Source organism: Heliangelus exortis, chromosome Z (genome assembly GCF_036169615.1).
Source record: "Heliangelus exortis chromosome Z, bHelExo1.hap1, whole genome shotgun sequence".
Taxonomy (NCBI): Eukaryota; Metazoa; Chordata; class Aves; order Apodiformes; family Trochilidae; genus Heliangelus; species Heliangelus exortis.
Genome location: NC_092454.1, coordinates 12,120,935 through 12,148,180, shown reverse-complemented (window position 1 = coordinate 12,148,180; position 27,246 = coordinate 12,120,935). Strand labels below are relative to the sequence as shown.

Below are 27,246 nucleotides of genomic sequence, written 5' to 3'. Positions count from 1 at the left end.
CTGGCCCATATGATGCATGTTCCCGTTACATGTGCATTTCATGCCTGAACAGTGGTTCTTTAGTTGTGGGTAGCTGGGAGCCCTGCAGATGCCCAAGAGCTCAGATCCTGCAAATGTTAACTCACGCTTCCCCCACCCCCTTCCTTTCATAACTTGTGATCGCAGAGCCATGAAAGTATGTGAGTCCCTCCCCCGGCACAGACCGATCCCACCCGGCATATGATCCGGGCTCCATGTCAGCCAGGGCAGGCAGCACCGACTTGCCGGAGAGCTGCGCGTAGCCGGAGCCATGACCTTAACGCAAGACAGTTTACAGAGGTCTCTCCCACCCCCTTCTGAGATGACCAACATTGACATGGACCGCTCTGGGGGTAACGAAGAGGCTCTTATGAAAACTGTGACGAGGACTGGAGCAGTGGTGCCCAGGAAGCGGGCAGTGGGAAGGCTGATCATGCACAGCATGGCCATGTTTGGCCGGGAGTTCTGCTATGCCGTGGAAGCCGCCTTTGTCACGCCGGTGCTGCTCAGTGTAGGGCTGCCCAAGAACCTCTACAGTCTGGTGTGGCTCATCAGCCCTATCCTGGGCTTCGTGCTGCAGCCCGTGGTAGGTTCTGCCAGTGATCACTGCACCTGTAGCTGGGGAAGGAGGCGACCTTTCATTGTAGGTCTGGGCATCATAATGCTGTTAGGCATGGCTTTGTACCTCAATGGGGACGTGTTGATCTCAGGTAAGTGAGGGCTGTGCTGACAGACCAAACTCATCCTAGCTTTTTGAATCTGAAAGAAAAGGGGGGGGGGGTCCTTTATTCCCTGCTCAAACAGGGTGTTAATATGGGGTGTCGTTACTCAGTGGTGTTGAAGGGGCCGAGGAACGCTGCAGCCTTCATAGGGGTTCAGTCCTGATGCTGCATGTTACGTAGCCTGTGTAGAGTTCCATAGTTTGTGCATGTGATTACAGTATGTTGTGTGTTGGTTTCTTGCCTAAATCAGTTCATACAGTAAAGTACTGCATAGGCCCAGAGATATTTTTCAGAACTAAACTCTACCTCGTTAAGTTATAAGATCAGTATTGTTTGTGTGATGTGATACATATCCAAACTGATTATCTGTTAATCCCTATTTTAGATTGGTTAGTGTTCAAAATACCTATCTCTGATTTCTGTGGCACTGGCTTGTCTCAGAAATGGGTTATGCTGGTGACTAATAGAAAACAGCAACTTGGAGACTGTCACACCTGGGATGTGCAAAATCAAATAGGAGTGATATCCCTAGATCCTGTTATATTTCAGCTTGAGATGCACCTTCTCAAAGTCTTGATAGGTTGTTGCTGCCATTATGACTTGGCGGAGGGGGGGAGACGTGTTTTTATGGGTTGATTTGTTCTCTCCATGAATGTCATTGGTGTTGATAATACTTGTATTCATTTGCCCAAAAAGAGATGTTACAGTCAACACTTGATTACCTAAAACAATGGAACAAATCAGACAAATGATCCAGAGAACCCCCAAAGAAGTACTATAAAATGCAGGTATGTCAGGCTACTTGAGCTTGGTGTGGAGGTGCTAAGGAGTAGGGTAAGGCTAGTGTTGCTCTTGGTTGAGAAGCTTGGAGTACCTTGAGCTTACGCTGACTCAAGGCAGTAAGTCAACCAAGCATGGCTCAGCAGTGTACAGACTCACATAGCCTGCTTCTCTGATGTGATTCTGGTATCACTGCTCTCTTGTGCATACTTAAGCATTGTTCAGATTTGGAGGGATCAGAACAGTGAAATGTGGTGTTGTGGAACATGCCACTGTTGATGTCAGAATGAGGGTGTTTTTCTTTTTGTAGCTTTCATCGATCAGAGGGACAAGCAGCGGACATGGGCAATAGTCACTACCATGCTGGGAGTAGTGCTTTTTGATTTTGCAGCTGATTTTATTGATGGCCCCATCAAAGCATATTTATTTGATGTCTGCTCGCATCAGGATAAAGAGAGGGGACTGCATTACCACGCCCTCTTTACAGGTACTCAGATCCCTTCTTTTTCTCCCTACTTCTCAAAGGAGGGGAAGGTAATTGCATGGATTTTATTCTCACTGTGTTTCTAATCTTGAATGAACTGATCATCTGATCCTGCACTTCAGTCACGAGTCTTTTGTTGCTGGGTTTTCTCTACTCCAGAGAACAGCAACTTTTGCTTCCTGTTACAAGAATTCTGCTCCAGGAAGCTGCAAGCATAAACATAGCAACAGCTATGTTTACAGCAACATAGCCGTGATTTCAGTAAAAGCAACTAATTGTTTAAAAACATAATTTACTATTTATTCAGATTGTACTAGGTTTTTTTGTTTGGTTGGTTCGTTTTGTTTGGGGTTTTTTTTGTTGTTGTTGTTGTTTTTTTTTTGGTTGGTTGGTTTGGGTTTTTTTGGTGAAGAAAAAATTAAAGGATGCAACTAGTTTAGTTGTCATAACACAGTTTTTACTCAGCATGTGACACAAAGCAAGAGCTGGACAAAGCAGTATAGCTGATTTCCATTCTTCAGCAGTCCTCCAGTATGTGCTCTCTTCCTGTATAGAAATGGCAATTCTGTGTAGAATGCAGAGCTTCACAGTTTCTACAAAATAAGTCCAAGTGGTTCAGTCCAGGCTCTTACAAATGAATTAAGAGTTTCATTTGCCTCTATACATGTTTGAAACGTTGCTGAGTTACAGAAGGGAACCTGTACTATGTGAGACCTGAATTGAGAAAATTCACAGGAAGGACACACAAGTCTGTGTATCTCTAATGTGACTCAAGCTTCCAGCTGTGCCTGGGAGCAGTCTCTAGGGAAAGGACCAGGCAAATAGCAGAGAAGATGAGAAGTCATGCAATCCATGTGGATGCAGATTTTAGTGGCTACTGAGCCATACCAAGACCAGAGGCACTTAAATCCAATGTCAGTTGGTTTAGTCAAGGGGGGAGGTGTAGGAGCTACTGGCAGCAGGTGGATTTTTAACATATGTATGAAATAGCTGTGGCTGGGAACACAGACTATAAGTGACCTTAAAGCCACATGGGAACAAAACCAGTACTATCCATCAGAAACTGACAGATAAGATTTTTAGCAATCACATGTTTGGATAGAGAAGGGAGTAAGTCTCTAGGTATATTCTTGCCTCCAGCAGAAGTCTGATTTCAGTTTTTCCTTTGATGATATAAAAGGTTTGATTTCCAAATTTGGAGCTACAGATTTAGCTGATTCATTTGTCTACTGAGCTGTGAAAAGGAATGTGGGACAAATCACATCAAATAAGACTGGAACAGATTCCTCTGCATTATTTGGCCCAGCACACTCTATATCAAGATCATTGATATCTTAATCCTTCCTGAATGGATAATTACCTACCCTGTTCTCAAAATCCTCATTTGATATGGGGTTCTGCAGCCCTGCCAAGACAGTCTGTTTCTGCACTTGACTATGTTAGACTATTTTCCCTAAAATCTAATCTTAATATCCTTTCCCTGCTATTTAAATGTATTATTCCTGGTATAGAGAGAGACAGAAATCTGATCAGTTAGTTCCTTCTTTTTATACTAAGTACCTCGAAGATTTTGCTTTCCAGTTTGTCTTCAGCTTAAGGTTTCAATGTGAAAATTGATAGCTTTGCAGTTATGACATTTATGACTGCTGAGACAAGAAGGGAGAATGCACATATCTAACAGACAACACTCACACTGCATCCCAATACCATGATTACTTTTTGTCAAAACAGTATGCAAAGATGACCTCAAATGTCAAACATTCAGTCTGTGCAAATGTTTAGTGTAGGTTTTCGTAAAAAAGTTATTAACAGCCTAATTGTTTTCCATGAGAGCAAGAGAGGGTACAGGCCCCTGTAAAATGATATAGTGATGATCAGACCCAAGAGGGAAAAAAGGTACAGAAAGCACAGAATGCAATAAAAATCCCATGTTCTGTAAGTGAGCTGCCATACATTGTCATACTTTCTGCTAAGCAGAAGAGTAGAAATGCTTCGAAGTCCTTCAAATGCTTCTATCCTGGTTGAGTCCACGTTTTGCAGAGCCACCTGGTTAACAAGGTATCAAGGCTCTACAAAAATGCTTCTCCTTCCAGAGCTCTGTACTGTGTGTAACAGTGTTCACTTTATTATGCTCTGGAACTGTGTGAACTAATAACAAAAGGAAGAAATAGCAAAAAAAAAAAAAAAAATGGACTATGTTGATTCTATTAACTGCAAGACACAAAGCAGCATTCTCAATTTACCTTGTATTCTATTTTCTGAGAAAATCAGTAAGTGAAATTACACATTTGTATTAGATTCTTTTTGATTTCTGAGTGGTGATGTACTTGCATTTTAATAACTACCAAGCAATGCTTTTGGTTTTATCTCCTTTAAAAAAAAATTTCAGTTGGAGAAAGCATTTCTGTATAGATTTAGCTATATAAAGCACATTTTAAAATTTTTGAACTCTAGATAATCTCAATATAATTCTAAAAATGTTTGTTGGTTTTGTGAAGTTCTAAAAAACTCAGAATTGAGGAGAATTTAAAGTTTTGTTACTTGGTGTTTCAAAGAAAATAAAGCTTAAAAAAGTCAAGAAAATAGGTGGCAGTCAATGGTGCCATATGTTTAGGCATCTTTTTGAGACCTCTGTCCACCAGAGCTAAGGAGATTTTCCAAGAGGTATTTTGGTATCTGCTAATGTATGTGATTAGGTTAGTTTTCCTGTTTCTTCTGATTAATATCTAGACAGTGATTATTCAAACATTTCTTGAGAGGGTCACATGTTGAGAGTGTTGTGTACTGTCTTTTTTTTTTTTTTTTATCAACGCCAGCAGATCTTTTTTCTCCTGTTTTCCCACCCCCATAGGTTTGGGAGGAGCCCTGGGTTACCTGACAGGTGCAATGGATTGGGTTATAACTGTACTAGGATTTTCCTTGGCATCGGAATTCCAGATGATTTTCTTACTCGCAGCCTTGGTTTTCCTTATCTGCCTTACTCTACACCTGCACAGTATTCCTGAAGTCCCACTCAGATATGAAAATGAAGAGAGAAAGTTGCTGTTGGAAATGACTAAATCCTATAAATATAGCTCCATAGAGGAAGAAATCAGGAATGGTTGCCTAAAGCCAGCGTTTACTGAAATAGAGGCTGAAGCTGCACCAGAGAAATGTGCTGTTACATCACGTAGAGAGGTAAGTGCAGAGATGATTTTGTAACCCCTATCACCCCATCCCTGGAGATCTTCTCATTAGCTAATGCTAACTATTTGGAGCCCTTTCACACACAGAGAAAAAGAATCCTCTGTTAAGATACAGGGTCAGTGGAAAGCCTGCTTGCTTTTCTCTTATTTTTTAAATTTGTGAACCATTTCCAACAAGAGGGATGAGACAGACTAGTCCTGATGCTTTGAACAGTTGGCAGGGGTGAGGAAGAACCGGGTTCAGGTTTCTACTCTGCGCCAGCCTCCTGCTATCCTGGTGTGAATTTTGTTAAGAGGATGTGCTCTGTCCTTAAGTCCTGACAGAATTCATGTCACATTGCAGTCAAGAGTACAGACCATTAATCTTTGATATAAAACTGTAGCTCCCATTGAAGTCCACACATTTATATACATAATACGTATGAAGTGTTTGTTCCCTGGTCTGGTAAACATTCCAATTACACTTCTGCTCAGTGTTTCCTTAAGGATTCATTCAGTACTGGTGTGTTTAAAATTGGTACTTCTGCAACAGTGTTGCCCATCTTCCAGAATTTTAGTTTTCTTTTCAAGCAATGTTGAAGTTGTGTCTTTGGCAGAACCTTTAGGTGGGAGAGAATAGTGAGTGCTTTCAAATCATCACTGTTGTTTGGTTTCTGCTGCATATTAATGAGCAATTGCTTCAATCTAAGGAGACTAGGAAAAGGTGAATCTACTGGAAAAAGTATCTGGAGAGTCCGTATCTGTAGTGGTCTCAGGAACAAATAATAGTTTTTACTGTCTGGTTAGTGACTTTCGGTGCTAGGAATGCTCACAGCACTCTGATGGAAGCTTAGGTAAGCAAAGGCTAACGTTATGTATTTGCTCCTAGTGAAACAGTGGGTATGAAACAGTTGCTTGTCATTTTAATTTCACTTGTGATCTCTTGGTGTTACATGTGGCTATCCCTGATACAGGTCTTGATAAATCAGGTAAAAAATACTGAGAATGTGCAGGTACTTACAAGTTAGAAACCGAAACTCATAGTTAAGATACAAATAAAAGGGGTATATTATCTCTTACTATTTTTCATTTGTGGCACTTGTGCTATTATAATAGCACTTGGCATTCCTAACTCAAAGAAAAATATTATTACAACCAGATATGACACGAAGGTAGAATAAAAGATGAGCGCTGCCTGATGGGAATACCAGCCTATCACAGAGAGGGACAGCAAGCAACAGTTTCTCAGGAGAATATGGCTAGCACCACGCTACGATGCTGTCCCTGTTTCCCCAACATAGGCCAACTTGAGCAGCCAGCATCCTTCACCAGCACTGCTCACTCTGAGCATCCTCCAAATTGTCAGAGATGCAGAGTGTCATTGACTGCTTGGCCCATGTGGGCTCTAAAGAATGGAAGGTAAATGAAGAAGAGAGACCATATGCAGTGAAATCAAGAGGAGCAGACTGTGGACTGGGGTAGCCTCTGCCTTGGCAAGAAGTAATTCCACTGGATCAGTAATGTCTGAACCTGAGGTAAAGCTCTGGCATCCACTGTGGGCCAGCTTGTACCATTGCCCTCCTGTCTATATTTTTAGCTGGACAGCCTGCCAGAGGCTGCCAGTGCTTTAATCTGTCTCATGTTTCTTTGAAGTGCCTTGGCATGTATAAATTCTAGACACCCACTGCCTGTAATTGCTTCCTTGGAGAAATGGTTTGGTTTCCTGTTTTTCTGTGACTCTTTTTTGTACCACAGGCATTGTGGTTCTATATCTTCCAAATTAAGGACTGTGCTCTTACATGCTAATAGCTATCATGGTTATTAATGAGATTTCACTTGTTACAGTATGAGCAGACATACAAAGTGATTAATCTCTTGTTTTTTAGTTTGGTGCTAAATTACTTGGGATCTACTGCCACAAAACCCAAATAATATTTGGGTCCCTCTGGATCCCTATGAATCATTTTAGGCCTTGAGTTGCAGTGATTTTATAGAGAAAATGTTTGGGTATTGTGAGCTTTTGAAGAGTAAAGCATGTAAATGGAGGCAAACTTCAGCACAAATTTAAATTAGTGTGGGGTTTGTGTGTTGGTATGTATTGAATGTGTGCATTTAACATTTCAGTTTCCATTTTCACTCTCTAGAATACCTAAATTGAAAGCAAGCATTTCTCTCTAGCTGTCAAGTTACTGTTTATAACTGGGGAGTAGTTGTAGTTCCTTTTTAGTTCCTTGGTCTTATGCTAACACTTCAGTTGGAATGGCTGTTTTAAAGAGCTGTGTGGAAGAGTTGGACAAATAAAATCAGTGAAGTCAAATGATAATATTTATCCTTGAAATAACAGTAATGAGACAATATTCAATTTTTTTGTTTGATTGGTTTTGTTTGTTTGTTTGTTTATAACTGTAGAAAAAAATAAAGCTTACTCTGTTTAAAAGAGACAGTGATACCAAGAGATATTCCAAGGTATTTGGGCAATATGTTGTTCAAGGTAAAAGTCAGCAACTTGAGTTTTGGCATTCCTATGAGGATTAAAAACTTCCCACTGAAACAAAGTCTTTTCCAACTGAATATGTGGTGATTATTTATAGAGGAGCTTGCAGCAGTTCAAAGGGAAGGAAAATTGTGAAAAGCAAGCAGAACACTGAGGGCAGTAAAATATCTGATTATCTCACAGCAAACTGAAGACAAAGATCAGCTTTCCAGTAATAAATGTAATTTTTAGTTTTTTCACATTTTATGACCATACAGCTTCTCTTACCAGCTCTTCCAATACTCTTGCCTCTGGACATCACTAGAGAAAACTGGAAGTGTTCCATCATGCACAGATAATATTTTTTTCCCCTTCCTTTTTTTCTTTAATGCAAACAACCATGCAAGAGATTTAAAGCAGTAAGAATTGTGTGTGATAAATGCCTGATGTACAACTTATTTCTCCCCTGAGATAAGGAGTTCAGGTCCTGGAGCTCATGTTTTCTGCATGCTAGGATTCTGAGTGGTGCTGCATCTCCTTTGATGTGCCACAGTCTCTTCCAGCTTCATGGAGTAGGGGACAGTGCATTGTGGAAATATGATGATATGCCAGAATAGGTGAACTTTTCTAGGGAATTTAGAACAGGGGAGAAGAGAGAGACAAGAAGTTCTCAAAAGTGTGATGTTCCACAACAGATACATTGTAATTTTCAGGAAGTATTTTTAATTTCATTATTTTTCTATGGCCACTTTAAATTACCAATTCAAAGCTTATTATCTCCTTGAATTATTTTTATTTCTGTTTTTAGGGGTTTTTTTTGAGTCCACTGAGTCTATTTTGGCAGAAAATTGGCTCTACAAGTACATAGTAATGCTACTGATTATAACATCAAGAAGCATTACATCCTTACTACATAAACCCAAGATCTCCTAGTCTCTGTGAATCTTCCAGATTACTTTGTTAGGCAAATACCAAATATCAAATATATATTGAAGGTCATTCAGTTCCCAAGCAAAAAATAAAAAACTTAAGTAGTAAAATGAGGCAGAGGCCTTCTTCATTTGCTGTCAGTTATTTTATTAGCCTTCAGGCCAATAATTCAATGTCACTGTTACATACTTGCTTTTAGGAACCAAGGCGGATAACTCTTAAATCACTCTTGAAGACTCTTTTAAACATGCCACCCCACTATCGGTACCTCTGCGTGAGCCACCTCTTCGGATGGATGGCTTTCCTCTCGAACATGCTCTTCTTCACAGATTTCATGGGACAGGTAAAAGCCTAACATTCTCTCACTCTTCTTTCCTTCTAGTGTCTCCTCCTCCCTCGGAAAGAAATGACACAGTGTTGTAGTGCTGAAGAAATGGCAGTGGTGGCAGGACCAGCTAAGAATGGATGGCTCAGTGAGAGTTTTGTACAGCAGCTGATTGATCTCAGTGTCTTGTTCTGAGCCTCTTGGTTGTGTCTCTGTGGAAAACCTTTCAGTTTTTGCAAGGCTATTTGCATCTATTTGACTGTTGCAAGTGAAGCTCTCAGTTCCAAACACACTCATTCTCTGCTTTGGCTTCAGAGCTGCTCTAAGGAGGGCCTGTTTCTTAAGCCAAGCAGTGCCCATGTTGTTTGGATTATTATTATTATAAACTTATCCTGGAGCATGGGTGCTGTCAGCACAAGGCTGTTCATCTGCACTGCAGCCTACTGGCCTCAGGCTCTGCTGCTCTTAGCACACAGTGAGCTACTTGGAAGCTGAAAGCTCTTGTTTCATTGACTTTGGCTGTCCTTGACATGTGTCTTTAAATCTTTCCCTTAGTCCCTTCTTCCAGCATTTATTTGCCATTGTGATATGGAGTGCTTTCTTTTCCACACCATCCCCAGGCAGTACGACTGCATGTCCCTGCCTGTGTTCTTGCTTATGTGATCCTGTCTGCCTCCCTTCTTTCAGGGTACAAATGTACTCCTGGCACAAATCCTCTCATTGTTACTTCTTTGTTCCCTGTGGTTTTCACTTAGTAGTCCCTCCTTGCTTTTTTCCTTGCCTCTGTAGGTTAGAGGGAGTTTTTTTCTCCTGCAGAGCACATGAACAACTTGCCTAGATAAGAAACTAAGACATTCACTGGGTGGAAAAATGAGTGTGTTTGAGTAAGCCTGAAAGAGAAAATTAAAAAAACTGTCAATAAATTAGGGAAAGAAAGGCTAGGGCAAGAGGTCAAAAGTGGAGAGAGAAAAGCTGAGAAATGAGACACCCAACAGAAAAATTGCAAACAAATCATTGTACAGTGGACAGAAAAAGACAGAGGGTCTACATGAGGAGGAACCTGGGGTGTGATAATCTGGGAGAAATTAGTGTGAAACCTGGAGAACTGTGAAGGGATAGTTAGACCACTTGCTTAACAAATTTCTTGGGTGATTATTATTGCTCCTACAAGGGATGAATCCCTGTATTGGGTAACCTGTTTCCATAAGAAAGAAGTGTTATGTACATGCAGTCCATCCTTGTCTTCTGAGATCTTTGTGGTCTCTTGCAGGTTGTATACCAGGGTAGTCCTTATGCACCTCATAACTCCACACTTTACCTTACCTACAGAACAGGAGTAGAGATGGGATGCTGGGGGCTATGCATCAATGCAATTTCTTCATCACTCTATTCTTGTAAGTACCCAGCACTGTATTTTCCAACAGTGTTTAAACTGTTTGCTTTTTGCCATCGTTAAAAAAAACAAAACAAAACAAAAAAACAACAAAAAACCAACCAAAAAAAACCAAAAACCAAAAAACACCAAAAAAACCCAACCCCCCCAAAAAACAAAACAAAACAAAAACAAACAAACAAACAAAAACAAACAAACAAAAAAAAAACAAACAAAAAAAAACCACAAGAAGGGAGAAGCCAGATTAGCTGGGGGTCTTTTCCACATTCTTTTCCACATTAATACTTCAAGGGATGTTATGTTCTCAGTATTGGCAGAAACTTGTACCTTAACATGAACAGTTTATGACCACATAATGAGGGGTCAGTTTGAGAGTAAGGCGTTATTCTGCATGGGAACTGCCTCAGAACACTGAACTGTCCTGAAGTTAAATGCCAGACAAAAATGGATACCATAGGCATCATTCTGAGATGCCCTTTCACCCAGCAATGCTGTAGCTGTAATTTCTCAAAAGGTCCCTCTGGTGGCCTCTCCTCATCTGCATTCCTCATAAAATGAATCTTTCACAATGCAGTAGAAGTTCTTGCCAGAAGCATGAACCTTGCTCTCCAAAATTTTGTGCAAATATTCTAGCAGAGGTCCACAGATAAATTTCACCATAGTTCTCACCAAGCATTAAAACAACTACTTGCAACCTGAAAACTCAAATGAGTAACACTCTGGGGACTGAACTGAGCATTTATAGGAGACTTGAGGGAAATCTTTTCCTCTTTGGAGCATAACTACAGGCATGTCTGTAGCTCCTTTCTCAGCTCAGACAGAGGCTGATGCCAAACATTTGGGTTACAATCAAACAGGAAATGTCTGAGGTTGTCATTCAGGGCAGTTCTTCCAGAATGGTTAATTACTTTTTCTCTGGAGATGGCTTTGCCAGAATAAGACTATCCTCAGAGAGAGCAAGAATTCTTTGGCAAGTTTATACCCTAAATAACTTGAGACAACCTCCAAAATTAGTAAGATTATACTCTTCGTTGCATTTTACAAAATAAAAACCTTAAAGAAACTCCCTGATGAAATGTGACCTGTTTTTAGTTCTGTCAGCATTTTCACTTTCTTTTCACAGACCTGCAGAAATTCCTTCTGCCATATCTAGGATTAAAGGGACTTTATTTCACTGGATACCTTCTTTTTGGACTGGGTACTGGATTAATTAGCTTGTTTCCCTACCTTTATTCCACTCTGGCTCTGTGTTCCCTCTTCGGTGTCATGTCCAGTACACTGTACACAGTGCCATTCCACCTCATTGCAGAGTATCACAGGGAAGAAGAGGTGAGTTCAATGTTTAGGGAATGGTAAGTTTATATCTGTCTGTGTCTGTTTAGTCTATTTTGAGAGAAAAACAGAACTGGTGAGCAGCTTTTAAATTTCATTTCAAGCTATTTATGATGACACATGATGCGAGTGAAAGTTTCTGACAAAGTCCCAACTCCAACCTCTCCGAATAGTCCTGCAATGAGACAAAGAATTATTTCTCATCACAATGGAAACAAGCCAGTCACAGTACGTGTTCATGCAATAAGTAGAACTGGGCTCCACTTTTTGTTCCTTTCAGGTCCCACCTTTCTTCTATCCTTTCTTTCATCTGTATTAGCTGAAGACTTGACTTCTGAGTTCCTTCAGCTAATTAACCACACTACAGGCTGGCAGAATTTTTGGTTAACTGCAAAGTATTACAAAAACAGTTAGTTAATGAAGATAAAAAAATAATGTACAAGCAGTTCTATATAGTCCAGTATTCAATTATATACCACATTCTCATTATCTCTGTGGATGTCTGGGGTTGGTTTTCAGTCCTCCACAGCATGAAATCTGGTTTCCAGGGAAAATCTGGAAAAGTGTTCATTCTTCATATCATGTTACAAGGCACAGCAGGACCTTCAAGTCTTGTAAAGTGTTGAGCTTTTCAATGGAAAAGTTCTCTCAAGTCCCTTAAGTTAATGAGAGAGCTGGAAAAAAAGGATTAAGGAGAGCTTGGAGGACTTCGGAAAACTTCTTATTATATCTGGGGATATTTGAAGAAATTACTATAGGAAAGTTGAACTGTTGAAAAACAACATAAAAACATGGCTGACACCAGCACAGGGCTAGATTATGTCCTTGAGAACATATCCTGTGTTCTGTACAACTTTCAAGCACCACCATCTGAATGATTAATACAAAAAACCTCTTAAACTATTCTGTTGAATCCTAGGATGATGTTTCATTGTGGTTAAATATTTTATAGATCTGATCCCTAATTTTTCAGTTTATTTCCCTCTTCCAACAGAAAACAATCATGATGAAGAGTTGTAGAAAGATATAAAAAAGGACAGGGAAAGAACTCAGCTTAGGGTGAGATCATAATCCTAACCTTGCATTGGACAACTCAGAAAGGGGGAGTAAAGACAAAATTGTAGTCTATCTCTGATTCAGAGTTGTTTCAAGATAGATTTGAAATAAAATATACTGAAGCATGTATGAACCTTAAAAGGCTAATAGATTCCAAAGTCACTTGTAAGACAACAGATTGCTCCTGTTTTGATGTATGGTATTTGCTATGGCAGATGTAAAAGATAATAGAATTCTAATTTAGATCTAACATAAACAGAATTAGATTTATCTCAAATGTTCTAAAATGTACAAAATGGAAAAAATAGAGAGAAAACATGAAGAGCAAGATTGCATTCATTTACACATTAATATAATTGTGGTCAGAACTATGGGCACATAGGAACAATGGGCATAGCCCAGCAAAATAGCTGTAAATCAAAAACAAAGAAGTGTCTAAAATTTGTCCTACTTCAGATGAAAGGACTGTATTAGTCCAGAAAAAAAAAACCCAAACAAACAAACAAACAAAAACCTGACATTTTCCCTCACTGTGGATTCTACAGAAATCATGTGCTTAGTTTTAAAATGTTGCCATTTCAACTCCTGTTCCACGCTGCTGTTCCCTAGGATCCAAATTTGGTTTTGTCTGCCGGATTAGGAAGAAACTGTTTATCTCCACTTTTGATGCTTTGAGTTGTAATAGCTAAAAGGCAACGTAATAAGTCTTGTGAAAAGCAAAAAGTATGTTTATTATGCATATAATAAATGAAGCCTTTTGCTCTGTGTATAATAGCAGATACACCAATAATCAGCAGATAATAATGGTCTTCTGTAGTACAGAGAAATCCTAATCTGGACATTTGTTTTTTGATCATTTCTCCCCCCTACTGCCCAGTACGAAAAGCATTACATTAAAATTTAGTACTGAACTCCTTTATGTGCTTTGAGGCGTAACATCAGAGCATAGTGCTCTGCTATGATTAATTATGCTCTAGATATGTGTAGGACATAGTATGACTCACCTTAATGTCCCTTTGAGGGTCTCCTTCAGTGATAAGAATTGGAGCTGAATTACTCATGATCGGGTTTCCTGCACTGTGAAATGTCAGTTTCCTAGATCTGAGATAGACCTGAACTTTAAGGAAACAGCTAATTTTTCTGACTGAGTTTCAGTTCTTCCCTTGAGAAACAGGATAGAGGGGAAAACTGAAGATAGGAAAAAAGGGACAATTGGGGGGGAGCTTGGAAAAGACCTTATAACTTGTAAAATATCTGTTTGAATTCTGTAACCTCTGTGGGACAAGCAGGAAAAGAACAGAAAGGAGGCAGAGAGCTACTGGTCTGTCTTGCTGCATATTGTCTGAGAGCTGCAAGTTATCAGGGGGATTTTATTTCATGGGGTTTTTTTTTTCTGTGTTTATTTACAGAGCTTGAAGCTGGAGAATTGGGAACCACCTGAAGAGTATGAGCGAGGGAAGGGCATTGACTGTGCTGCTCTCACCTGCATGGTCCAGCTGGCCCAGATCATTCTGGGTGTGGGCCTGGGGCTCCTGGTTAGTGTGGCTGGCAGTGTGGTCACTGTGATTTCGGCGTCTATGGTGGCACTGATTGGCTCCTGCTTTGTTGCCTTCTGTGTTCGATACGTGGATTAGGACTGTACTGATGTGTAGGATTATGTGTGAAGCGACTGGAAGAACTCTTCCAAGGGGAGGGTTTTGTTTCTGGGTCAGCAGCATTGCCACTGTTGCCATGCTAATACTGCTGTCATGTCTTCCTCCCTGACCTCCTCAGAGCGGTTGCAATTCCAGAGCTTTATAAAATGGAGAAAACATGAATTTCTTGATAATATTGGTTGCATAATGCCTCAGATTGAAAGCTTCTGTATTTTGACTGCTTTATATACTTCATTCCTGCTGGCCTCAGTGTTTTAACATGCAATTACCTATGATGGTGTGCATGCCTGTGGTATCTCAATGTCCTGCGTGAGAAGTCATTTCAAAACTTCCCATTACCAATTTGAGGAATTTAATAGAAATATATGATAAACTGAGTTTATCAGAGTTAGGAAGAAAGTTATTACTTATTTTGCTTTTCAAGTATCTTAAGTCTGGAGCTATTCCCTCTGGTAGTCAGAAGATGCAGGAAGATCAAACAGGCATCAGAGGCCATGCAGGGTACAACTGTATCATGAGTATTCGTCCTACTAAATGGGATCAAGTAATTTCCAGCTACTGTGAAAAACAGATTTGGGAGTGAAAAATCATTAAGGAAAAAAAGAAAAAAAAAAAGTTTGAAGCCTATTGTTTAAAAGCATAACTGTAAAGTAATTATTTGATACTGGATCCTCCTGCTTCTGTATAAATGAAATGAAAGCACTGACTGAGCTTGTCATGAAAGTCCGCCCAAAGCTGCCCTGCAAATCCATGCGTTGGCACCTAAACAATCCACCTATGGGAAACAGCTGACATTTCTTCCTTCTTAAAAACCTGACCCTTGACTTTGATACTGTAGTTTCAAAAATAAGAATCTTATGAATGAGTGTAAGGCACTTAAATCTTGACACTGGACAGTATTTACCTGAAAGTAGCATCTCTGTTTTATCTCTTCCTTCATGCATCTAGCTTTGAGTGAAACATTTTTTTTTTTTTGCTCTTCACAGAATATTGTAAATAAATTCAGTTTTGCAAAGCACTATCAGGAATTATTGTACAGTTAAGTCCAGTAATTTGTATTTAATTGCATATGAAGCTTCATTCTTATTTTTGTATTGCTCGAGTTCTGAAAATCTTGTGTTTGTGAAAGTGATACCCTATATTTTTGCTGTGCTTCCTCTGTCCTGGAAACTGTCATATCCACTGGCTATATTACATGCTAAGCTGCATGAAGCCACATGCTAATGCAGTGCTGCTAAGAATAGTGACAGAGAGAGACTTTTGACAGGTATGGTGTTTGGTTTTTTGGGTTTTTTTCTAATGTTGCACATGTGTCATCCATCTGTTCAGTCAAATTCATTGTTGAGCTTATCAACTCTTAGCTCTACATAATATAGAACTGGCAACACCAGAAATAGATGGTTAGATTTGAGCATAGGGTGCCTCTGCAGACATGAACCAACTTCATCCTTTTTTTAATAGTCATTCATTCTCAGGAAAAAAAATTACTTGGGGAAAATCTTACTAATTTTAAGAAGGCTCAGCTGCCTTGTTGATGATTGTGCCTCCACTGTAGGCCCAAAATGGGGCTCACTACCTAGCGAACCTTACCTTCCTTCCTAGCTCTTTCATCATGCCTTATGAAAAAGCCACATTCTATGATTTCTATAATTTTGTGAGTCTTAATTAATTCTACTCATGTCACATCCATAGAGGAGAAATTTTGGAAGATTGAGCCCACCAGACTGTGCTTGAAACATTTTGTAGGTGCTAAGATGACTACAGCACAAGGGTTTCAACTGGGACAAAGAGTAGAAGGCCAAAAATGAAGGATGGTTTTCTTCTCAGTTCAATTTATGCTGTCACTAACTCACTAACTTCCATTAATTTACTAACTCCTGGGAGGAGGAATTTTTAAAGGAAGAGCAAGGCTTCTTAGAGCCATAAAAAGAGAGAAAGGAGGAGATGAGCTGGTTTTATAGGACTGCAGGACTTGAAGCACCATGTAAACCCTTGCTCCAGGAGCTGCGGACATAAAGCTCCAATTCCAGTGTGAATCTGGGAAAGGAACTTTGCAATGTTTACCTATATCTTGGCCAATATTTTCTTTGAGTTTAATGACATCAGAACATAAAATGAGCCTGGCCAGTGCTATCTCCACTCTATTACGCAATGAGAAAGCTGGCATTGAATCGTCCACGGAATGACTGTTGATCTGTAGCAACACAAGAATTTTGAACCTGCAGAGAGAAGAGAGCTGTGACCATCATGTAGATCAGTGCTTTTATCTATGAATTTATTCAGAATAAGCTGGTCCAGGAGCTCACATTACCATCTTTCTCATGATCATTCCTTTTAAAATGCACTGCATGCTACAGAACACAGAATGCAATAGAATCAGTTCCACTCATAAAAAAAAAAATCCTATACTTGTTTCTAACACAAGTTTAAAACAGTATCCTTCTCAATGGGTCTTCATAAAAAATAGCAAGCAGACAAAAAATATGTATAACTTGGAAAAGAGTGTTTAAAACAGAATAATTATAATGGTGCCCAAGCTGAAAGTGTATTTCAGATGTTAGTGAAAACAATCTAATATGTTACTAATTCATGAAAAATGATAAAATAAGTATTTCTTTCAGCAATAGAAATGCTAAAATGTTAAAAATGTTAAAGGCATTGAAGAATTGTACTATCCTGCTCCTAATTATGTGGTGCTCAGGGAGGTGGTGGAGACATCATCCCTGGAAGTATTAAAAAACCATGTAGATGATGCACTTCAGGTCATGCTCTAGTGGGCAGGGTGATACAGATACTGATATATATTTTTTATCTATTTTACTGGGGGGATGTTGATGGTTGGACACAGTGATCTTAGAGGTCTTTTCAAACTGTGACAATCTTGTGATTCTGTAATCCAAGAAGTCATACATTTCTTGTTCTTTTACATTAGTTTAGAACTTGAGTTATCAATATGGTCAGTTATTGTACTTAATATTAGCTTTTATTCCAATGGTACAAGTTGCAAAGTTAGAAGTACCCTGGGTCTGATCTTTCTCATCTGGTTTTATTTTTAATTAGGGATAATCAGATAAATCAGATACATAAAATCAAATAAATTAAGATCTTCTCTATATTGTGTTCAAGCAAATTATATTATTAGATGAAGATGAGATATCTTGAGATAACCAATCCTTCTTCCTCTGGTTTTAACCGTCATGGTTGAATGAAGCCAATGCAGGAAACAAAGTGCCTCTTTTCTTCATGACACTTGATTTTGTATGTCTATGTCTTTTACAAAGGCCTGTCACTTGTCATTTAATAAGCAAGCAAGTCATGCAAGCAAACTCTTCAAAGAAGTTTTCACTCTCCTGAAATCTTGCAGTATTAGTGATGTCACAGTTGTGTTTTATTGTCCATGTTCATTCTGTCTTTCACAGTGATCTCATTAACTTAAAACAAGTACCTTGGGTGGTTTATGGGAGTCACTTTTCTTCCATACAGACTATGTAAGTGAGGATGAATAGTGAATATCTTTGCCTTAGCAGACACAGTACCAGACCCTGCAGCATGCCAAAAGATATGGAGAATTAGGAGTTGTGGCAATGATGACATTAGATATTTGTGATCTGTAGAGGGGTTGCTTCATGGATGAAAAGGGCATGAAATTGTTTTTTGCATGAGAAAGCTATAAAAAATTATATATGGAGCAAAACTTTAGCCTGTAAGTTTCCAGCATTCATTTCTCATTTCCTAGCTACTCCTTCTGTGTTTGTTTAATCGGCAAATATTCGGGGCCCTTGTCCCAGACTAAACTGTGAAAAGCCAGTTGTAATTCGGCTGCCTTCTATGTTGTATTCATCTTCGCATATCACTCATTTAGGTCTGCAAGATATGTTAATTAGTTGTCTTATTTTACTTGTGTGTTAAAGGTAATTACTTCATATCATGCAGAGACATCAAACGAGAGTATATTGCCTTGTGTTGTTCCAGGTAAGTACTTGAAGCAGTGTAAAAACAAAAAGCAGTGCTTTCCACTCCATATTGCAGTGTAGACAGACAAGCAGATCTTGCCTCTTATTTTCAAGGAGGGAAATCTGTGACCTTTTCTAAAAAAAAAAAAAAAAAACAAACAAACAAGAAAAAGGACTGCTTTTTGAAAGGATAATTAAATTATCAAAGATAAAAGGCTATGTCTCTTTTAGGGCGGAGGGGGAATGGGGCTGCTCTCTTTCTAAAGGCCGAGTAATTCCTTCCCCAAAGGCTGGGTGCCTGGTTGCCCCCCTGTGGTCAATGACATTATAGCACTCCTCCAGCGTCCAGTAGCTGCCTGCCCCTGCGTTGCTTTCAAACCCCAATCCTGACCCTCCCTGTTTCATCTTACTCCGAGGTTTTGTAGCCATGCACTGCAGCAGTTCAGCTCTCCTATTTCATGTGTAGACAAACAAGGGAAGTTGCTTGCTGCTGGCTGTAACCCAATGTAGATATTGCCCTATGGACATGTGCCTGTAGGAGCCCACCAAGGACATGCTTAACATTAAATTCATGGTATAATCCAGTCTTTGATACCTTCAGTTCTAGTGCCAAGAGTCAGTCCTGAAGTGCAGCCAGTCTGCATTTGTTTGGCAGATGAATTTTTATTGCCAGCAGTTCTTCTGCTCTTCTCAGTGATGACCAGTGGTAGGACAGGGAGAGATGGATGCAAGTTGGAGCATAGGATAACAAAGAAAAAGCTTTTTCACTGTGAGTGTGTCAGCACTGGAACAGGCTGTTCAGTGAGGTTGTGGAGTCTCCTTCTCTAGAGACATTTGAAACCCACCTGGATGTGTTCCTGTGTGACCTACACCAGGTGGTCCTTGCTCTGGTAGGGGGGGCTGGACACAGTGATCTCCCAAGGTCCCTTCCAACCCCTCATATTCTGTGATATCTGTGAACAGGTAAGATGCATTGAAAGGCAGGAACAGTGGTCATGGCACTCAGAGAGGAAAATAGGCAGCATCAGTCTCTTTGAGGTCTGTTTTTTAGGGCCACACAGCTCATTAGGTGCAGGGGAGGAGAGGGAAAAATAGCAGAACTGTGAGGTCTAAGGATTAGCATGAGGGAAAGGAAAAAGTTCTGGAAGGGATGCCTTTTTTTGAAGGCTGGGAGCACTAGTCCGGAGTGGCATGGCTGGCAGATCACCATATAAGTGCAAGTGTATCTCAAATTATTTGTTTTGGTTTTTGACATCCAGATCAGAATATTTTTTTTTAAATAAAAGAAGTACCATCTTCCAATTTAACTCACAAGTTATCAGATGCCAGGGCTTTTAAAGGCTGAAATGTTCCTTTCTTTAATAAATGCTGAAATTCCAAACTAACAACCAATCCTGATAAATAGGCCTTTGAGAAATATATCTCAGATATTGTTTGTTTATTGTAGTATTGCAAAACATGGCCTTGAAACACCTTGAAACTGGTGTTAAAACCATAGTTATTTTTGAGAGAGAGAAGACACCTTATCAAAGAGTCCTGTTCTTTTTTGAGCAGGAACTCAGTCTTCTGTACATTTCACATAGAATTAATGTATAGTAAGGGTGCTCAAAATTCAATATTTCTATTTACATTTCTGAAAATGTAATCCCAAAGCTGAAATTCAAGCTCGATTCTTCTTCTCACTATTTCTGATTGGCTGTACAAAGTGAGCAGTTATTTAATGCAGTGCTGTAGTATCCCTGTTAGCTTTAGTTGGAGCTGATGGGTCGCTCTTTATCTCTACATGCATCACTGGATTTGCCTATGAATCAGGACTGAAGCTGAGCAGGAAATGCTTTTTGATGGGCATGAGGGAGAGTACATTTCCTCTGAGCCTTGTCAGCTGTTTCAACAGAAATAAAAAGCAGTTAAAACAGTTTTGAAAAATCTTTATGACCATAAGCATGTAATAGCTGATTTGAAATACAGAGTGGAAGATGATTTGAGGGCATTAAACTTTCAGAGGCTTTTCAGAACAAATTTCATGTGAGACAGAAATGAGCTAATATTGGTAAAAAGGCATACCCATAGCAATCTATTTGCCATCCAAGAATCAAAGAGAAGCACTGAATAGCTGGGGTTTCTCTTGGGCATGACCTAGTCTAATCTCCCTGCTCAGTGCAGAGCTGCTAAAGTGGGTTAGTCAGGCTATGTTGAGAGAGATTCTGAGCATCTCCAAAGATGCAGATTCCACAATGCCTCTGGGCAACCTGTTCCAATGCTTGACCACACCTACCATTAAAAAAAAAAGTGTTTTTTTCCTTAGGTTTAAATGAAATGTATTGAATTTCAGTTTGTGTCTGTTGCCTGGACAACACTTAAAGTCTGGTTACATCTTCTTTAACCTCCAACACTATCAGATACTTACACACATTGAAAAGATCCCCCTAAGCCTCTTCAGTCCTGGGCTGACCAACCTGGGTTCTGTCAGCCTCTCCTTGTATGGCAGATGTTCCCAGCTCTCCATCATACTGGAGCATCTCCAGTAAATTTGTCTTTCTCTTGTGCTGAAGAGACTGGAACTGGTCCGAGCATCCCAATCATGGCCTCATCAGGGTAAGCAGATGGGAAGGATCATCTCCCTTAATCTGCTAGAAATACTTTGCTTAAGGCAGCCCAAGATGCTTCTGGCCTTTGCTACAAGGGCACATTGCTCATGTTCACCTCATCCACCAAGATCCCCAGGTCGTTCTCTGCAAAGCTGCTTTCCAGACAATCAGACCCCACCTGTATCAGTGCTGGGTATTATCCACACCCAGGGAGATGACTTTGCATTTCCCTTTGCTGAATTGCCTGAGGTTCCTGTCAGCCCCTTTGTCCAGCTCATTTAGGACCCTTTGAATGTTGGCACAACCCTCTGGTGTATCAGACACTTCTCCCACTTTTTTATATTTGGAAATCTGTTGAGTGTGCATTCTGTCCCATTATAAACCTCATTTATGAAGATGTTGAATAGGATTAGCCTCAGTATTGATTTCTGGGGATGTCAAGACAGAGAGCATCAAAACTTTATTTATGTCAAGATAAATAACAGCACTGCTCTGCCATCACCAGCAAGTCATCTGTCTCATCAGAGAAGGTGACCAGCTTGTTCAGACACTATTTCAGACACTATTTCTAGTCCTGAAATTAATACTTGTCTGAAAACAACTGCCCTGATGAACTGGACATTCTGCTCTGGTGGGGTGTTCATTGGATAAGCCATCTGGACACTGTTCTCAAGAGTGGGGCAGATTCAGTATGCTGGGTGTGCATGCCCACCATCCAAGGGCCACAATGCCATGCCAAGATCATTGTTGAATTCAAGGGTGGTGATATCTTTTCTGTCCCCTCTTTCTTCATCTATGTGCATCTCTCTCAATATATATTCTAAGTCTCTGCTTGATGGGGTGCTGAGACATATCGTATAAACAATAATATTAAAAGGGTTGGACAACATGATCCTTGAGGTCCCTTCTAGCCCAACATTATATATAGATATGTGTGCGTGTGTGCATCTCTTTCTCTCTCTCCCCATTTCTAATGTTATTCTTGGTACATAAGGGTAACATTTCCATTTAACCTGTAACCTGATGAAAATACTATTTTGCTAAGTTCTGATAGCTGCAGCCTGGTGGCTGGAGAGTAATCCTGTTGTGTGTTTCTTGACAACCTTATAATCTTGACCAATTTTAGGTAAAGTTTTGTTTTGTATAAGCTTCCTGGGCAATGGTCTTACTCTTAGAGTAACACAGAGAATTGAAGAGGTTAAGCTCACCAAATGGGTTGTTAAAAGTGATTAACTAAGAGAGGGTTAACCCTGCCCCTGGGGCAGTTAGGAAAGGTTAACAACCTGTGCCATTATGACCTCCCAGGGATGGACAGATTTGAAAGGAGGGAGGGATCTAACCATACCTACTCTCCTCATTTTTAAGAAGTCCAGAGTGAATCTACTCAGGTTGCCCACCTTGTGAGACAAGACATCTATCCTCTTAACTCTGGGTTAATTGTTGGTAGCTATGAATTGATAGCAATCTTATTATCCCAATTTTAGGATTTGGCTTAAAAATAAATTTGAAGGTATTTTATTTTCAGACTTCTTTCCTAAGCTAATCAGAGACCTTTTTTTCACAACTACAGAGACAAAGAAGTAATTTTTCTGCAAGATTCCTGTTTTATATGACATTAGGTCAGATGTGACTTCTGAAGGAAATTGGAAAGATTCATTGAACAATGATGCTCTAAGTCAGTGTTGAATGGATAATTTGATCATTGCACAATAAGTGTAGTCATTCAGTTGGTCTATGCAAGGAAAAACACAAGTCCATGTAGAAATAATATATCACTGTACCAGGGAATGCATGAGTGTAGGAGAGAGTTCCTACCAGAGTGAGCTACCTTTATTTTAATTCCCACCCTAACTAGTCTGCAGTGCCCCACAAGCAGACAGATAAAGTCTTTAAAAAAAACTTGCACAACTGAAGTAGTTTGGTTTTTGTTCTTTTTTTGGTCTCCAGCTCTTTTTTTGGCCCAGTTTGCTCAGCCATCCTGCGGGTTTCTATTTGACAGTTACGATTTCAGGAAAGAATCTGCAGCTATGCACATTTGTTTAAGATCTGAAAGAGACACCTCTAAGGAAAACAATTCCCTGCAACTAGGGAGCATGGTACCTAGCAAAGGAATGGGTTAACTGGCTGCACAGACTTTTCGTGCAGACTTCATCTCAATGGTCAGTCAAGGCACCGGCTGATGCAGAGAATGTAGCCAGAGGAGATTCTTATAGCTGCTTAATCACAATAAAAATATATTTTCAATAAATGCCTCTGAATGGATTAATCAGAAATCTCCTTTGAAGCAGGAGAGAAATAACCCTCATTATAAATTAGAGATGCAAACTCCCAATCTAATGGCCTTGAGCTGCACAGCACCCGTACCTGTGCCTGCTCAAGCTCAGGGTTATTGATTAGATCAGAGCTTCTGCACAGGCACTCAGTTGAATAATCAGGTTTCGAAGCAGACAGTCATGAACAGGAATGAAGGGGACTGGATTTTATTTACTGTTAAAGTGAGTGCAAGAATAACTCAAAGAGAAAGTGAGGCAGTATTTCTAGTGAAGAGGCATTTCAAAGGGAAACCTGGAAATGCAATTGGAGGTTGTTATTACCTTAAGAGTTTGGTTAGCTATTTGAGGAGGAGAGATATTTAAAAGTCTTTAGGCAAAGTCAATGCCTAATGAGAATATCTGAGCTTTAAAGGTTCTTTCAGTTTGTCACTAGATGTCAGTCTGCACCTTCAGGTTCGTTATCATTCTGCAGCAATGTGCACCTCTCTAGCAGCACCCCACCAGGAATTTCGAACAAGAGACCCATCAGGAAAAATCTCTTAAAGAACTCTGAAAGTGCCATTTTGTATCCTTCAGCTGTGTTTATTTTAGCTCATGAAAGGAAACGCTTACACATGAAGATATGAACACTTGGAGGCAACAGAGGTGTTTTTGAAACATGCTATACTAATAACAGATCAATCCCCACAAATATCCCAGAAGTTTTTTTAATCATTAATGTATAGTTTCAGAGCTGGAGCTGGAAAGACTCTATTCTTGGGCCACAGGTCTGCTGCTGTGAGCACACTCAGAGCAACTTTTCCTTTCTCACAGTGCCCAGGCTAGTGCCTCTTCCCAGTGCAGTGGAGTCCACACTTCACACACCAATGGTTGGGACTCGCAGCACACGTGGAGCAAAATTTCTCTCTGCTGATGCACACCTAGAGCAGTGTTGGACACACGCTGACATGCACAGCTTGAACTGATGGTCTGGCCTAAGTCAATATGGCCAAATGTGGATGGGCTGTGCCTTTTCTGAACAGCAGATTCATGACCTACACCTTGTGGCTCACTGGCCTTAAGAGAGAGCTGCCTTCCAAGTTCATAATCCAGCCCCAATGCATCCAAGCTATTTTCATCTTGGAGTGATTTGCCAAATTCAAGAAGTTATGACTTTAGTGAACAGATAACTGGGACTTCCCCTAAGAATAGTATCTTGCTAGTATTCTGGGCTAAGTATGGGTTGTTCTGAACATCATTTATTGTGCTGTTTTGCTGACATAAAATTATGTCTACATTAACATAAACAAAAGCACAAAAGTTTTATCATGCTGAGCATTGCAGAGGATGTCTTTTAGGCAGTTTGTTATCTACTGAAATTCACAGTTATGCTTTGACACCTGGATAGCTTTCTGCATAATGCACAAGAACATTTAAGCATCAAGATATGGATTAACACTCCAGCAAGTCAAGCAAGAAACCATGCTGTTAAAAGTCAAACACTAAGAAAAGAGTCTGGCTTTGAGATTTATCCCTGTGTGTTACTTTAGGTATTTTCTCCTAGCTTATAGTGACATGGTTAGATCTCTCTTTACTCTGGAGTTAAGCATTCATGGTATCCTTTTCTCATACAACAGTGTAGCTTTCTTCTTCTGCTAGTGCAGTCATTACAACTTTCTCCAAGAATATGATACTCAAATGCATTACTTGCAGATCCTTTGACACATTAGGCTGCTAAACTTACAAGTCTGGGAAGCTTGTATGTCTGGGACTCTTGTGTGGCATACTGAAATTGTAATTTAATCAGGACCTGGGAGTAAGATAATAATTGGTCTTGGAAAGAATACAGACCTGCATTGCATCCAGGTTTTCTTCTATGTCTACAAGGAAAAAAATTCTTGAAACTCCCTCTTTGGTTCTCACAACCTAACCAGTATGCTGCAAAGTAATGTTCAAGTGATGCTTTCCCTTTATGATCTAGCAATGGTGAGCAACTCATGAAACAGGGAATTGTTTCAAGACACAGGATTTGAGCAGCCCAGGGGGTTCAGTTGTTCACCAGGGATTCGGAAGAGGGCAACCGAAGCCTCCTAGGCTGCAGGTGAAAGTTTTTCCCATTTATTTAGGCTTTCAATAGAGAAGAGAAAGGAGCATTATCTGCACATGCATTGCACAGGAGAACCATATCTAGACATAGATACAAAGGAACTGAGGGAATGAGTTAAGTTTACAGCCACTCCTAACAGTGTGGTCTGGCACAAGGTATTCTGTGTTGGGATGCAGAGCTGCCTCCCCCACTTAAGATACACATTGCAGCCAGTAATGAGACTGACTGAGAGATCCCCATTAAGTACAGGTATATACACATATAAATGCCACACACTTAAGCAGATTTAGGCATGCTCAGGAGCAGACTTCTAGGCACAAAATTTTTTTTTTTCTCCTCTGCCTTAGAAAACAACAGCTTCTTCTTGAAAGTAGCAGAACCAGATACTACCAGACAGCAGAATTCTGCTACCAGAATTTTACAATAGGAATTGCCAACATGTACAGTAAACCTAACAGACTCTGCAAAGAGTAATTGCCACTAATAGCACTGCAATTTTGTCTGGACTGAAACAAGAAGTTTGCTCCACATCAGTACTTAGAGATGACAAATACCCCTCTGCACAAATGCTCTTTTAACAGAGTTGGGCATATGTTCGAGTTAGGCTGTAGGGGAGGGGGCTAGATATAGAAAAGGTTTTTGAATATTGTATTTATATATTCATCTCATACACAGTACTGGGAATTAATGAATTTGCTTTGATAACAAAACCAGAACTGTTGCTTTCTTTCATCTTTTAGAAGAAATATTTTGATCTTTCCTTTTAAAATTATTTTTTCCTTATAAGTTAAAAGAATATTTTAAAAAGTAAATATATAACCTTACCACAAAAAGTTTCACAGCTTAAAATTGCTCATTTTTTTATCCCCTTAAAAGTTTGTTATTACCAACTTATTTCCCAGATGTTACTCTGGGAACACAGTCTGGGACAGGGACTGTCCCTCCCATTCTCCAGGGTTTGAGAACACTCAACTGCAGGCTCTAGGGTTTCTCACACCAGAAGAACTGGAGTTAATTCAAACACTGGCAAGTATCAGTTCAGATCCTTAACAAACACTTTAGCAAAACAAAAACCTTTGGGCTTCATTTTAGCTGAACCCAGAAGGATCCCAGAGAAAGCAGCTTGAAGAGAATATGATTTGTTCTCTCCTTCCCTCCCCCCACCCCGTGCTCCAGCTTTTTTGGTTTTTGGGGTTTTTTTTAACTTACAGTTGTGCTGATTTCCTGGAGTGAAATACAAACAGTCTGAAGCACAGAAAGAGCAAAGCCTGCATCCTCTGTGCCATGGCAGAGAAATGCCTGCCTTGCCACACAGTTTGGGGCTATGGGTTTCCTCCCTCAGCAGCTGGAGAGAGGCTTGGGAACATGTTGTTGAGGAATGTTACACCTTACCCTCCAAACCCAGGCAAAGCAAAACCTCTCCACGAAGCTGCAAGTTCTGTCCTTGAGTTTCTTCTTGGCTACCTGGGTTGCTCTGTATCTTGGCAGCAGTGGAGGGGATGGGGAGAGCTGGAAGAGCAGATCCTGCACAGATTGAAAGTTGAGCACGGTCTCCTCGTCCTCTCTCTTTCATGGATCCCAAAGAGGGGTGGAAGGGGCCAAGCCTGAACAAGTGGGAGCCTTGTACCCACTTGTCCTGGCTGTTCCCATCAGAGCAGGTATGAAATAGGATGTAGGATGCCTGATCCCTGTGCCCTCACTAGAGCCCAGGGAGCAGTGACCACAGATGTGTTGGCATCACAGCAGGGAGAAAGCAGCCCAGATCCTGCTACAAACACACAATCACAAGGATAATGGGACTGCTGATCCCCTGATGTTTGTACCTCCAGGTTGGGGGGGACACAGCTAATGCTTTCCCACCTTGTTCCACTCCATCCATCCCCTACGGTACCCCAAAAATCCTGTATTGTCCCTGGATGGGGTCCCCTCATTCTTAGTTCTTCTACCCCAGAGGAGGTATGAGAGCTAAAAAGCATCTTCTAGAAATACCCTAATCTCCACTGCTCTCTCACCA

General features: G+C 40.2%; 1 protein-coding gene across 1 annotated transcript; it reads left to right on the top strand.

Moving 5' to 3' along the window:
* The first annotated feature begins 117 nt into the window (after positions 1-117).
* Positions 118-15,573, top strand: SLC45A2 (solute carrier family 45 member 2). The gene is made up of 7 exons (XM_071731084.1): positions 118-728; positions 1,831-2,007; positions 4,856-5,181; positions 8,771-8,914; positions 10,167-10,290; positions 11,413-11,618; positions 14,087-15,573. The coding sequence occupies exons 1-7, from the start codon at positions 290-292 to the stop codon at positions 14,309-14,311; spliced, it is 1,641 nt and encodes a 546-aa protein (XP_071587185.1). The 5' UTR covers positions 118-289; the 3' UTR covers positions 14,312-15,573.
* The last annotated feature ends 11,673 nt before the right edge of the window (positions 15,574-27,246 follow it).

Excerpts from the sequence above, each read along its gene's own strand:
- SLC45A2 (XM_071731084.1), top strand. The coding sequence starts at position 290 with ATGACCTTAACGCAAGACAGTTTACAGAGGTCTCTCCCACCCCCTTCT. Across the intron at positions 729-1,830 it reads TGGGGACGTGTTGATCTCAG|CTTTCATCGATCAGAGGGAC; the intron begins GTAAGTGAGGGC and ends TTCTTTTTGTAG. Across the intron at positions 5,182-8,770 it reads CTGTTACATCACGTAGAGAG|GAACCAAGGCGGATAACTCT; the intron begins GTAAGTGCAGAG and ends ACTTGCTTTTAG.